The 13,004-nt window shown below is 41.8% G+C and overlaps 1 protein-coding gene across 1 annotated transcript; it reads left to right on the top strand.

Moving 5' to 3' along the window:
• The first annotated feature begins 4,085 nt into the window (after positions 1-4,085).
• On the top strand, positions 4,086-5,699 carry LOC106741157 (piggyBac transposable element-derived protein 4-like). The gene has a single exon (XM_014612871.1). It carries the CDS (start codon positions 4,086-4,088, stop codon positions 5,697-5,699), a length of 1,614 nt encoding a protein of 537 aa, XP_014468357.1.
• The last annotated feature ends 7,305 nt before the right edge of the window (positions 5,700-13,004 follow it).

Genomic DNA, 13,004 nt, shown 5'->3' on the forward strand with positions numbered 1-13,004 from the left:
AGCGTTGTCGTGGAGAAGTATTGGGCGATACACACTTATTCATTTTTTTCACTTTGCCAATTTCAGGAATGTGTCGCAATATTCTTGTATGGTCGACATTTATTCTGATAGCAAGTTGCCTTATACGAGGGCAGACCGATAAGTACTTAGCCTACAAAAGAAAAACAAAAATTTTGGAAAAGTGGCGATTTATTTCTCTACAAAGTCTCCTTTTAGCTCGACACACTTGACCCAGCGATGCTCAAACTTCTTTAACCCATCTGAAAAATACGTTTCCTCGAAGTCTGCAAAGTAGGCCTCCGTGGCGGCGATGACCTCCTCAATCGGCCAAATTGGTCGAATTAGACTACGAACTGCTGCCCTATCCACCGTATTCTCCAGATTTGGCCCCGTGCGACTTTTTTTGTTTCCAAACTTGAAAAGTCACTAGCCGGGCAGAAATTTGAGTCGAATGAGGAGGTCATCGCCGCCACTGAGGCCTTTGCAGACTTCGAGAAAACGTATTTTTCAGATGGATTAAAAAAGTTGGAGCATCGCTGGGTCAAGTGTATCGATCTAAAAAAAGACTATGTTGAGAAATAAATCGCCACTTTTCAAAATTTTCGTTTTTCTTTTGTAGGCTAAGTACTTCTCGGTCCTCCCTTGTAGATACAGTTGGATTTGTTTCCACCAATGCCTTCAGAACATCATTATTCACAGACGTTTTGGATCTTCCTCGCGGTTCATTTTGTAGGGAAAAATTATCAGACCAAAATTTTTGGAACCAATGCTTCATTTTTCGTTCGTTAACAGTATTTTCCCCAAACGCCTGGTTTATATTGCGTGTAGCTTTTGCAGCATTATTGCCAAGTTTATATTGATTTTAAAAAATTACACGAATATCGGTTGAATTCATATCCGTACAAAATTCAAAACAGATAACAAAAGGGCACACTTTTGAAAAAATCTTCTTTGTTAAAATATGACTGTGGCAATGCACAGTACTACTGTAAAAGAGGTTATGCAAAAAAAAAGCATAAGCATAAACGAAAGCAGGGAGACCAACGTTCACATGTAAAGAAAATCCAATATTTCATATGCACCAACCTAAAAGAATTTCCATTGCATTATAACACACCGTTCTTTATTTTAAGGCCGCACCATAACCTTTGATCGGAGATTAGATAAGTGAGATTCTTTAATTCTACTTGTTAGATGTTCTTGAGCTCTATAAACGCCCTCCCCCACACTTTATATCTTTTAGAGGAGCGCTAGAGCGGGGCAGTTTTATAATATATGAATATTATGTTCTTCGCCGTTTCCACAGAGACGACGAATATCATCCTCTGCAACTTTCATGTTGAGTAGATTGGCTCTTAGGGCCACATAACCAGTCAGCAGTCCAATTGTGGTTCACAGCCTTTTCCTGCTCATCGCTGTTAGCTTTTCTGCTCTTTTCACAGAAGGCTTTCCCATAATCAGCCTCGATAGACGGTAATCCCCTGCTTTTTCTCATTTTGAGTAGTGTTTTAGCTACAATCTGTAATTGATGATGGTCTTACTTATGATAAAGCGTAGACCAACTGCCCGCTCAATAAGGTCACATTCAGAGCACCACTTTATAAGGCAATCTGCCATCTCGTTGCCGTGTATACTTTCATGTCCAGACACCCACATGAGGGTGACTTTGCTAAGCTTCTCGAGCGCAGTCATACAGTTTCATACCAAGGACGATTCCGTGGTGGTCTTAATTAGCGCTGATTTCGCTGCTTTGCTATCAATGCAAATTGCGATTTTTTTATTTTCAATCTCTCATGAGATGAGAATTTTGGCATTTCTTAGAATAGCTATGATTTTGATTTGGAACACCGTGGCCAGCCCGCCCAGAGAGATATTTTTCCTGTATTTCTCACCTGGCCCGTATATTTTAGCCCCGAATCGATTGGTCAACCCCGGGCCATCTGTGAATCAGTAGTTTATGTTTCGGTTTTTTATTTTATTTAGTGTCAACCAGCCTTTCCTTGTTGGTGTGCAAGAATTTGAATCCTTCGAGATTTGCATTCTCCTGTGGGTCCTGTCTTGTTTTGTTGTGAATAGATGAGAATTTAATCACTTGAGCCTAGAATGTCCCAATCTGATATTCTTCTATTCACCTTAGCATTTCAGTCTGTATGCTGTATTGGTTGCTACTCCGCAGATGGCCAGATCCAATAGATACATACAAAGTGCTATCTCTAGCGTCTCTGTTGGTGTGGTTCTTGTAGCCCCCACCGTAGCCCTCAGGAAACCATCTTGTAGGCTTTTCAGTAGATTCCTAATCTACATCCACTTCACTCTTGGCCACCATATTACAGAAGCATAAGTTAGTCTCGGTAATAATACCGCGTTGTATAGCCATTAGACCACTTTCGGTTTTAAGCCCCAGGTTTTTCATGGCTTTTCTACACGCTTACATGAATGTATAGAATTTTAAGTAGGTGCTGTTTCCAGTTTAGTTATGGGTCAATCAGAACTCCAAGATACTTTACACAATTTGTGAATAATAATTCCTTTCTTTTCTTCATAACTTAATAGGCTTTATGGTTTCTGGTTTATATTTCCTAGTGAAAATCATAATATTTATCTTAGACGGGTTGTTGGCCAAGTACTCCATTGTGCAACAGTTTTCAATAATTCTCACAGCTGTCACCATTCATTCTCTGAGATTTTCCAAGCAGTTTCCCCTGATCACCACAGCCACGTCGTCCGCGTAGCCATAGATTTGGAAACCTTCCTCTTCTAGACTGATCAGAAACTTATCGACTACGTGGCTTTACAGAGTGGGGGACAACACCCCACCCTGCGGACAGCCACGGGTTGGTCTGCCCTGCAGCATCTTTTCCTCAAATTGAACCATCAGGTTCTTGGTGGTCAGCATATTTTCTATCCATTCGATCAGTACCTCTGGTGCACCGTGATTTATTATGGCTTTCTTAACGCATTATTTGAGGTGCAATCAAGCCTCCCTCATTGTCTACAAAACATCTCAGGGCATATCCCCTGGCGTTCAACTGGGTCTCCACTGCGCTCACTAGGTGATGTAGAGCAGTCTCTGTGGACCTGCCCTCCCTATAGACGTAACTATAGGGAGTTTACCAGTGGTTTTACCATTAGCGAAGTTGATTTCAGATATCTATCTAATACTCTCTTCAACGTTTTCAAAATGAAAAAGGTGAGACTGATAGATATAAAATTTTTTGTAAGGACGTGACCGTTTCGACCTGGTTTTGGTATGATGATCATTTTCGTGTCCACCCAGGCTTTGGGGGAATGTTTTAGGGCTATACTCGTCCTAAAGATCTTTATTAAGACGCTCAAGATTCTTGGAAGCCTTTTTGAAGTGGCACTGAGTAGATACCATCCTGTCAGGCGCTTTGTAGGGTTTGAAAGCCTTGACAGATCATTTCATCTTTTCGACTGTACAATTTTCGCAGCTAGGTCCCAATTTTTTGGCCCCTTTCTAACCGCGCGAATATGAACTGACGAGATCCTTTAACCGTTTGAGTCCGGGGAAGCGCTATCGCGCTTCACTTGTTGTATGCCAAAAAGACGGCGCAGCGCGATAGCGCTTCTCTTGTTTTGTATCGAGAATGCGAAGACGCTGCTGTTGGTAGTATACTTTACGCCATTATTAAGAGCAGTTGTAGTAATATCAGTAGCAGTTTTTATTCATTTAACTCAGTTGTAACTTTTAGCAATATAAGAATTAAAATAATATACAGTAGTAATGCAGTAAAGCTTGTGAATTGTGGTACAGTAGAGAAAATGGGCCAATGTAAAAGGATATATAATGTTTTGACTGTAATTTTTTTGAAATCATCACCAGATCTATAAGGGCAAGAGATAATTCTTACAAAAAAATTATTTATGTACCAAAAAGAGTTATATGAAAATATTTGGCTCATTTTTTCTACCGTACCACAATCCACGGCTCTGGTACATTATTGCTTACCACTGTGTGTTATTTATTTATTTATTAGTAGGAAAAATCCTTTCGTTGTTTTATAGGAATTAGAAATTGTTTTCATTTTTTTACCAAGTGTTATACTGATAATTACGAAATAACCATGTCAAGTTCTGATTCATCTGAAAGTGACTATGTTATGAGAAGTGATAATGAAGAGTATAGTAATGACCTTGAAAGTGATAGTGGAAGTGACATCATCATTCGTTCTAAGAGATTACGAGTTATTAGTGATAGCAGTGATGATGATGAAGTAACTGCAAGTACCTCCGATGACGATATTACTGATGAGTTTTTACCCGTGGACACAATTTTTTCGAACGAATCGAATACTTTTTCTGAAGTACCTGGTCCAAAGCATGCCCCTCCTCCTGATGCGAAACCAATTGAATATTTCAATAAATTTTTTTCAATTTCGCTCTTCACTACAATGGCGACAGAAACGAATCGCTATGCCGAGCAGTTTTTGAATTCCAGAAGAAGATTAGGACGACATTCACACATGAAATCATGGGTGCCAGTAACTACTACAGAAATGAAAGCATTTGTTGCGGTTCTGTTTGAAATGGGCATTACAAAACGACCATCAATAAAGTCCTATTGGAGTAAAGGTTCGAGAAACATCCCGTGGTTTGGCAAAATGTTTACTAGGGATAGGTTTCAGTTGATCTTGAAGTTTTTCCACCTGGTCGACAATAACAGTTTAGCGCCATCAGGACATCCAAATTACAATCCGTGTGGTAAATTCAACTTCATAGTGGACTACGCGAATAAAATCTTCCGAGAACAATATACGCCACACTGTCAGATGAGTATAGACGAATCTTTAGTTGGTACCCATTGTCACTCTATTATAAAGCAGTATCTTCCCAACAAAAAACATCACAAATGGGGAATCAAGTTTTGGATGATGTGTGATTCTATTTCAAATTATTGTTTGGGATTTTTTTGTTATCAAGGTGCAAAGTCAAACGATGATAAAGATGAAATAAAAAAGAATGGCCTCGGCTATGTAGTGGTTGAGAAATTGTTAACACTAGGAGATTACATGAATAAAGGATACCATATATATATAAATAATTTTTTCACAAGCATTCACCTTGCCGAAGCTCTGTCACAGAAAAACACATATCTAACTGGCACCATCCGGAGAAATAGAATGCAAATTCCAAATGAAGCAAAATTTGCACAAACTGGTCATCCGAAGTATTTCAAAAGCGACAAAGTACTTATGTGCTCTTACCGAGACAAAAAATCTAAAAAAAATCCCGTCATATTGATCTCCACCAATTGCAGAACAGGAAATATAACAGTTACAAAAAAGAAAGGAAATATTCAGTATGTAAAGGAAAAACCAATTATTATTTACAATTATAACAAATTTATGAACGGAGTTGATGAATCCGACAAAATGTTATATGTATATCTCGATGAAAGGCGAACTCTTAAATATTGGAAGAAAGTTGTTTTTAACATTTTTGCCAGAATGGTGCTAAATGCTTATATAATTTATTCTGAAAATTGTCGTGGTAAAAAATTAAATAGACTGCAATTTACTTCGAACATTATTGACACTATAGCGGAGGAATGGTTAGCAAGCAAAAATGCCACAGGAACATCACCAATAAGTAACAAGTTTTCTTTAGAAAAATTGCCTGGGCGAAATTTGCGGCAGTGTAATGTATGCAGTAATAAAAATGATAATGGAATTAAATGATCTAATTTAATTTGCGCTATATGCAAAAAAGGAATTCATGGAATTTGTGCAGCAAAACATTTTTGTTATAAGTGAAAATAAATTTTTTTTTTATCAAAAATACTTGTTACGTAACAATTAGTGGTAATTATAACCATTTTCATTGTTTCCCAAAAAAACATACTACGCATTTCATCCCGGACTTTTAGCATATGCATAAGAAAATTCTCCCGTACTCAAACGGTTAAAATGCCGGAGAGTGGTTTTGCATAAGATGAGCCTGAAATTCTTCCTATGTTCTTGTTTATGTATCAATTTATAACTTTAAACAGCCCCAGTAAGTATTTTCTTCTGTGCTGAGTATCTTGTGCAGTCCCGAGGTTTTTGACAAGCTCTCGATGTCTTCACAGTAACTCTTCCAGCTATTGTTTTTTGCTTTCACAATCTCTTTTTTGTAAAATCGGAAAGTTTCTTTGAAATTCTCCCATATATGTCTGGTTTTGAGCTTTCTCGCTTTATTGAAGCTTCTTCTAGCCACAGCCCTGAGCTTGTCTAGCTCTCTGTTCCATCATGGGCTCTGGGCTGTTGGGTTTCTCTACCTAAGTCGGCAATTTAGTTCAAAAGAGTTTTTTTATGGCGTCGCTAACTTTCGCTGCCGCCAGTTCCAGTTCTTTCAAGTTATGAAATCTCTTAGGGCCTCAAGGATCCGATGATTAAGGTCAGTCCTATATCCCTCCCAATGAGTCGCTCTCGGGTTTCTAGTCCTTTATTCTTACTAATTGTCGTAAAGCGTAAAGTATCTGTTTGTGATTCGACCCGGAAAGTTCTTCTAATACCCTTCAGTCCCCCACCATCCAGAAGTCCGCTCGAACAAATGGTAATGTTTATAACCTCCTATCTACGAGAATCCATGAAGGTTAGATAAGTTTGTTGCCTCTATTGAGAATGTGCAGCCCGCTGCTTACAACGTAGCTGAACAGGCTTTTCCCTCTCGAGTTGTTATCTGTACTACCTCACACCAAAAGGTGGGAGTTTGCATCATAACCTAAGAGCAATTCGAGTCTACCCGCTTTCGCAGACGCGACCAGTCGTTTGATTTTATTGGAGGGAGGAGTGTCGCCCGCATTGATGGGCATATATATTGACCCTACGACTAGATTCAGGAATCCTCCATCCTTTTTTCTGACTTTTATTTGTACAGAAGTTACATCACCTTTGCTGTAATTTGTTAGGAAGGTGGCCCCTACGTTGCTTGTAATAATACAGGTTTTAACTTTGCCCCTGTTGTTTACACAAAGGATTTTCCCGCAGCTATTTAGGCACCAAATTTTGTGCCTAATTAGCCATGGCTTTTGCACCAGTGCTATATGTGCTATTTGTGCTGGTTTTGTCCCTATCACTGCCATGCTCCTGGCTGGAATGGCCGAGGCATCTATGCTGTAATGCAAATCAATTTTTAAAAAAGCGAATCTCGTAGCCCGCCATTTTTAAGCAAGTTCCGGCTGATCCCCATTTTTGGTATCCTTCCCGCGGTCATCCCCAATCAACCTTACGATTGCTTGGTTTAGCCCACAGAAAGTTTTGAAGTTGAGGTCTTTTAAAGCCTTCAGTGTCTCACTTTCTCTTACAAGGGCAGCGAAGTGAGGGCTCATGGCATTTCTGTTTTCGCTCCCCTTTGCGACTAACCAGTCGTTCCTTAGATTTTGCCTGTCAAGGAGTTCTAAGATACCTTTGACAGGCATTCTCGGATTCTCAACGTTCACTACGACTCGGTGTCGCCCGTTTGGCAGCTTATCGACTCGCAGCGCACGCAACTAAGTTCTGTTCTTCAGCGTAAATTTCAACGTCAGGCTTTTCAGCCAGGCGGCAGACTGTTCATCGGTGTAGTTAAAAATAATTGCATCGTCCCTAATCGACGTATCTTTGAAGGCGTCGGGCGAACCCGGAACATATGAGCGACTTCCGGTCACCAATTATTTTGAACTGAATGGACGCCAGATGCGGACTTGCCGCACCCTCGAAAATAGAAAAAAAACAAAATAACCGACGAAGCGCTTCGAATCCGATATGTTCTTTCTCGCGACCTAGGTTTGTCCCGAACGGGACCGGTAGCTCCTGGGTAGGTTAAGTCGGAGGCGGGGTGGTTCGTCAGGTCAGGTCGGAATAGAGAAACAAGAGCACAAGGCCAGTGGTTTCGCTATTGCAGTGGTTGCCTTTATTACGGTTTAGCAGTAACGATAACAAAATGCATTAAAACGATAGCGTCTCGCATGTAAAATTTTTAATCTCTAGAGACCCGGACCGTGGCGTGATCGCGATGTCCACCGGTAGGGTGGCTGGTTTTTCGAGCGGCAGCCGAGCCAAGGTGGAGAGAACGGTACGGTACGACACACCCGCGGGAGGAGATCCCCTGGTACGACCCCAACGCAATCACCGACGGATTTTATTTGACGTTAGTGGACGTTATCGCTACTTCCCCCAAGTCTGTCGGAAGTGTTGCACGGCGGTCGACCGAACAGACGACCCACGCAATGCGATTTAATTTAGATACGGATGGGCGGCCTTACAAAAATCGAACTTCAGGCGACTGCCTCTTGGTGATGCTCCTGGACCCTCGTCCTCCTCGTTGAGCACGTACTCTCTCTCTCTCTCTCGCTCTCGCGCTCTCCCTGGCCCTCTCTATTGCTCTCCCTGGCTCTCTCTTTCGCTCTCTCTCTCTCTCTCGCTTTCTCGCTCTCACTCCTTCCGACTACTGCTTGCTCGCCACCAAACTTCGTTAAGCGCAAGACTAAACCGGTAGAGGAACTCGCAAATTTTTAACCAGGTCAGCCCTTCTTCATCGTTCCGCAATTCGTTTCTTTCGACAGTCGGAATTTTGCCGACGACGGCCGATCCACTTCCTTGTTCCGCCGCCTCACCTCCTGCCTCGGTAGCTAGGCTCGATGCCGGGACTCTGGCCTGTTGTTCGAACAGTTCTTGTGCACGTCCTCGACTCACCGGCTGTACCGCTGTAAAAATGACGCAACACAACAACGTAAGCGGTGTCGATAACGAAGCTCCGATACCCAAGAAAAACAAGACGAGTCAGCTAAGGTCCATCCACGTTGCTTAGCTGCCTCCGCTTCTCTACCTGGCGAGTGGTGCTTGATCTGCTCTTTTTCCTCTTCTCGCCGCCATCCGGAATGTGGACTATACACGTTTCGGGGACGCGGGGCTCGCCTCGAAAATTTACACGCGCCGGAGGCACGCGGTCTCCGCTATACAATATGTAGAAGAGAAAAGACCCGCTGTATCAATTATATGTTCGCGAGGGCGCACCCTTCCACCTGCGATAGGACCTCCGCGGAGGCATTCGTCTCTTGTGATGGGCGCTTCTAGCCGCCACGTTATATTATAACGACGTCTAGCGGCTCCGCTATAACGAATACGGGTCTTTTTCTCCGTCCCCGCACTATGTTTTTCTGGGCTTTTGCCGCATAAAGCAGTTAGATCCTCGAGAGCTGAGTTGAAACTGTTTTTGTTAATTGTGTCATAATTAATTTTTAATCCTACGAGTAATGCGGACTAGCGGTCTCACACAGGCTCTCGGCCGCGACCCGTGGCTTGGCGCGTATTATACTACCCGGAGGGTGCCCAGTATCTGGGAGGCACCGTTCAAAATATAGCTCTCCCTGTGCCACGCAGTTTTTGGCGAGGTCGTTAACACCTTGACTTAAAGGGTCCTTCTTCGTTGGTTGCACGTGTGACTATTCTAGACAGGTAGACCCGCATGCAACCGTAAGCCCTTCCACCACGTCAAGGTGGAGACTCATTTGGGGAGTGGCCTAACTCATGGTTATAACTTCAACTAAATAGATTCTGTCAAACAAATACCGGGCATTGTTCAATGAAACATAAAATATCGATTTAAATCCAAATTTATTTTGTCGCCTTCAAAATAGGGTACTTTTGATGCAATACGCATATGTCAATAAATAAATATTTAGTCGACGAAATACTACATGGGCTGAAAAGTCCCGGGATTTTTTATGAAAACAAGCGCTTTTTGGGCAAAGTTATATTTATTCCTCAAAATAGTTGCCTTCGAGTGCAATATTCTTGGTATAGCGATTTTCCAACATTTCGATGCACTTTCTGTAGTACAAAATGTCCAAGCCTTTGAAATACGCCTTGGTTTCCTCGATGACTTCCTCATTCGATGTGAATCTCTTTCCCTGGAACCACCGCTTGAGGATTAGGAACAGATAATAGTCGCTGGGGGCCAAATCTGGAGAATACGGAGGGTGAGCAACCAATTCGAATCGTAATTGGTCCAATTTGGCCATCGCTTTCAAGGACGTGTGTGATGGTGCGTTATTGTGATGGTACAGAACAGTTTTCTTCGCTATGTGGGACCGTTTTTTCTATATTCCGTGGTTCAGTTTGTCCAATAACGCTGCATAATACTCTCCCGTAACTGTTCTTCCCTTCTGCAGGTAATCGATGAAGATTATGACATGCGCATCCCAAAAAACGGAGACCAAAACCTTCTCGGCCGAACGTTGGTCTTTTGGCCGCTTTGGTCGCCTTTCGTGGCTTTTCAGCCATTCTGCAGACTGCCTATTGGACTCAGGCGTATCGTAATGAATCCACGTTTCATCCATCGTCACAAAACGTCGAAAAAAGTCCGCTCGATTACTCTGCAACAACGCCAAACCGGCAGTTGAATCATCAACTCGCTGCTGTTTTTGGACGACGGTCAGCAAACGCGGCACCCATCGCGCAGATAACGTTTTCATATCCAAAACATCGTGCAAAATGTATCCCACCCGTTCTTTTGAGATATCAAAGGCCTCAGCTAACTCGCGCAACTTCACTTTACGATCACTCAAAATAATTCGTTGCACTTGATTTACGATTTCCGCATTCGTAGCCTCTTTTGGTCTTTCAGAGCGAGGTGCGTCTTCGGTGCTTGTACGACCCATTTTAAATTTACTAAACCATCGATAAACTGTTGTTCTCGAAGGAGCAGATGTGGGATAACATTTCTTCAATTATTTCATTGAATGTTCAGGAGTTTTTCCCATAAAAAAACAATGTTTGATTAATATGCGATATTCCTGTTTTTCCATTTTTTTTTACAAGGCGAAGGTAGCCACACTTAAATACTTGTAGCTTGTAAACGAATGAACGAAATGTCATGAAACTTCACACATAAACTAGTGACAGATGAACCTCTCGAAATAAATCATATTCATTTTGTAGTGGCGTCACCTACTAAAAAATCCCGGGACATTTCAGCCCATGTAGTAGTACTTCTTATAAGTACTTTTTGGTATGGCCTGCAGCTCCTTCTGCGAATTTTGTTTTATGGCTTCAATGGACTTAAAACCTCTGCCACAAAGCGGTCATTTAAATTTGGGGAACAGAGAAAAGTCACACGGGGCTATATTTGATAAATACTCTGCTTGCATTGATAGCATTCGTTACATTTTGACCAAAAATTTGCGTAAAAGAATTAATATGTGGGACGGCGCAATATCGTGGTGCAAAATTAAAAAATTATTCTTCTACAAAGGTAGCTTTTTCCGGCAAACATTCTCTCCCAAACATCTCATAACGCCCAGATAATATTGTTTGTTGACTAGTTGCCTCTTCGGAAGGAATTCCGAGTGGACACTACGATAGTCAAAGAAAATAGTCAATGACTTTGATTTTCCTGCGACTTTGACGTGGTTTTTTCGGTTTCAACTCGTTATCGAAGCGCCACTTCGAAGCTTGTTAGCTGGTTTGTATGTGAATTTCATAAATCCACGTCTCATCACCCGCTATGATGCGTTTCATGAATGTAGGATCCGAATTGGCTTGTTCAAGCATGTTTTCAGCAACCTGTTTGCGGTGCTCTTTTTGAAACAAATTCAGCTCCTTTGGTACAATCCATGCTGCAATGCGTCTTATGTCCAAAACATAAACTAAAATGGTGTGAACGGATTCGTGAGACATGTCCAGATCCTGAGCCATCTGTCTTAAGCTTAAATGACGATTTTGCATCACCATTTCCTTTACTTTGTCGATGTTTTCGTCAGTCGAAGACGTTGAAGGTCGACTGGATCAAGGCAAATCTTCAATTACTTCTCGGCCTTCTTTGAATACTTTGTACCACTTGTGTGCTCATGTTTTCGATAATGCTAATTCATTCACCTCCTCCAACATTTTCAACGACTCAGTAGAAGAAATTTTGTTGGTAATATAGTAGGTATAACAGACGGTTTCTTACTCATGAGTACCGAGGGGAGTGCGGGGAAGGGGAGTACACTTAGGGCGCTGAGACTGACGTCACGCGAAAGAGGGTAGAGCTTGTAGGTACACGGGGGCGGACGTGGCGCGGGAGAAGGGGAGAATTTGTAGGTATGGCGGTTGATGTCACGAGGGTGGGCTGACGTCACGAACGCGGGGACTGATGTCACTACTGTATTGCCGACCGTCGTTATCCCTTCCAGCAGTCGATATTTTTCAAGCGATCGATATTCCTCCAGTGGTCGGTAAACGGACACATCCAGCAACTCCTGTTCGATTGCCCGTGGCGGTCCACTCCCACCTATCCGCATTTGCCTGCCTGATTCGCAACGATCCGCCCGCACCATTTTCACACAAATAAACGAAGCTCGGCAAAATGGCTGACAAATGATTAAAAAACATCAAAAGGAACGACTAACAAACGAACGGCAATGGAACGGTTGACAAACGATAATGAACGGTAACTATGTTCTATGAACGTTTTTCAACGTTTTACGTACGTTTATAAAACAGTTTAAAAAACGTCTTACGATTATGAAACGTTTTACGTTTATACCAGTTTGCGCATAATATCTTTTCAAACAGGTATGAGGTAAGCATAGGAAAAATGGCTTGAAAGAACAAAAGGGACAAAAAAGACCTCGAACCCTAGATTTTTGGCAACCTGGCAAAAATTTCTGCAGGTTGGCTAGGATGTCTTGCCTCATTTTATGCATTCACCTTACCTGGCACCATCAGGTTTTCACTTGTACAGGTCTCTGCAGAATTCCCTCAATGGAAAAATTTCACTTCTTCGGAGGCTTGCAAAAAGCATATTGAACCGTTTTTCGCCAAGAAAACTGAGAAGTTCTGGGAAGATAGAATCTTTTATTTGTCTGAAAAATGACAAAAAGTTATCGAACAAAACGATGTACACAACAAACGATGCGTACATTGTTCATTAAAGGTACTTTTTAATACAAAAATTTTGACTTTGAATTTCACCTAAAAATACGAAATTACTTTTTACTAAACCCAATAAAATAGATAACGGTTGCTATTTAAAACGAC

Source organism: Dinoponera quadriceps, unplaced genomic scaffold, assembly GCF_001313825.1.
Source record: "Dinoponera quadriceps isolate SergipeBrazil2010 unplaced genomic scaffold, ASM131382v1 scaffold635, whole genome shotgun sequence".
In the NCBI taxonomy this organism is placed as follows: domain Eukaryota; kingdom Metazoa; phylum Arthropoda; class Insecta; order Hymenoptera; family Formicidae; genus Dinoponera; species Dinoponera quadriceps.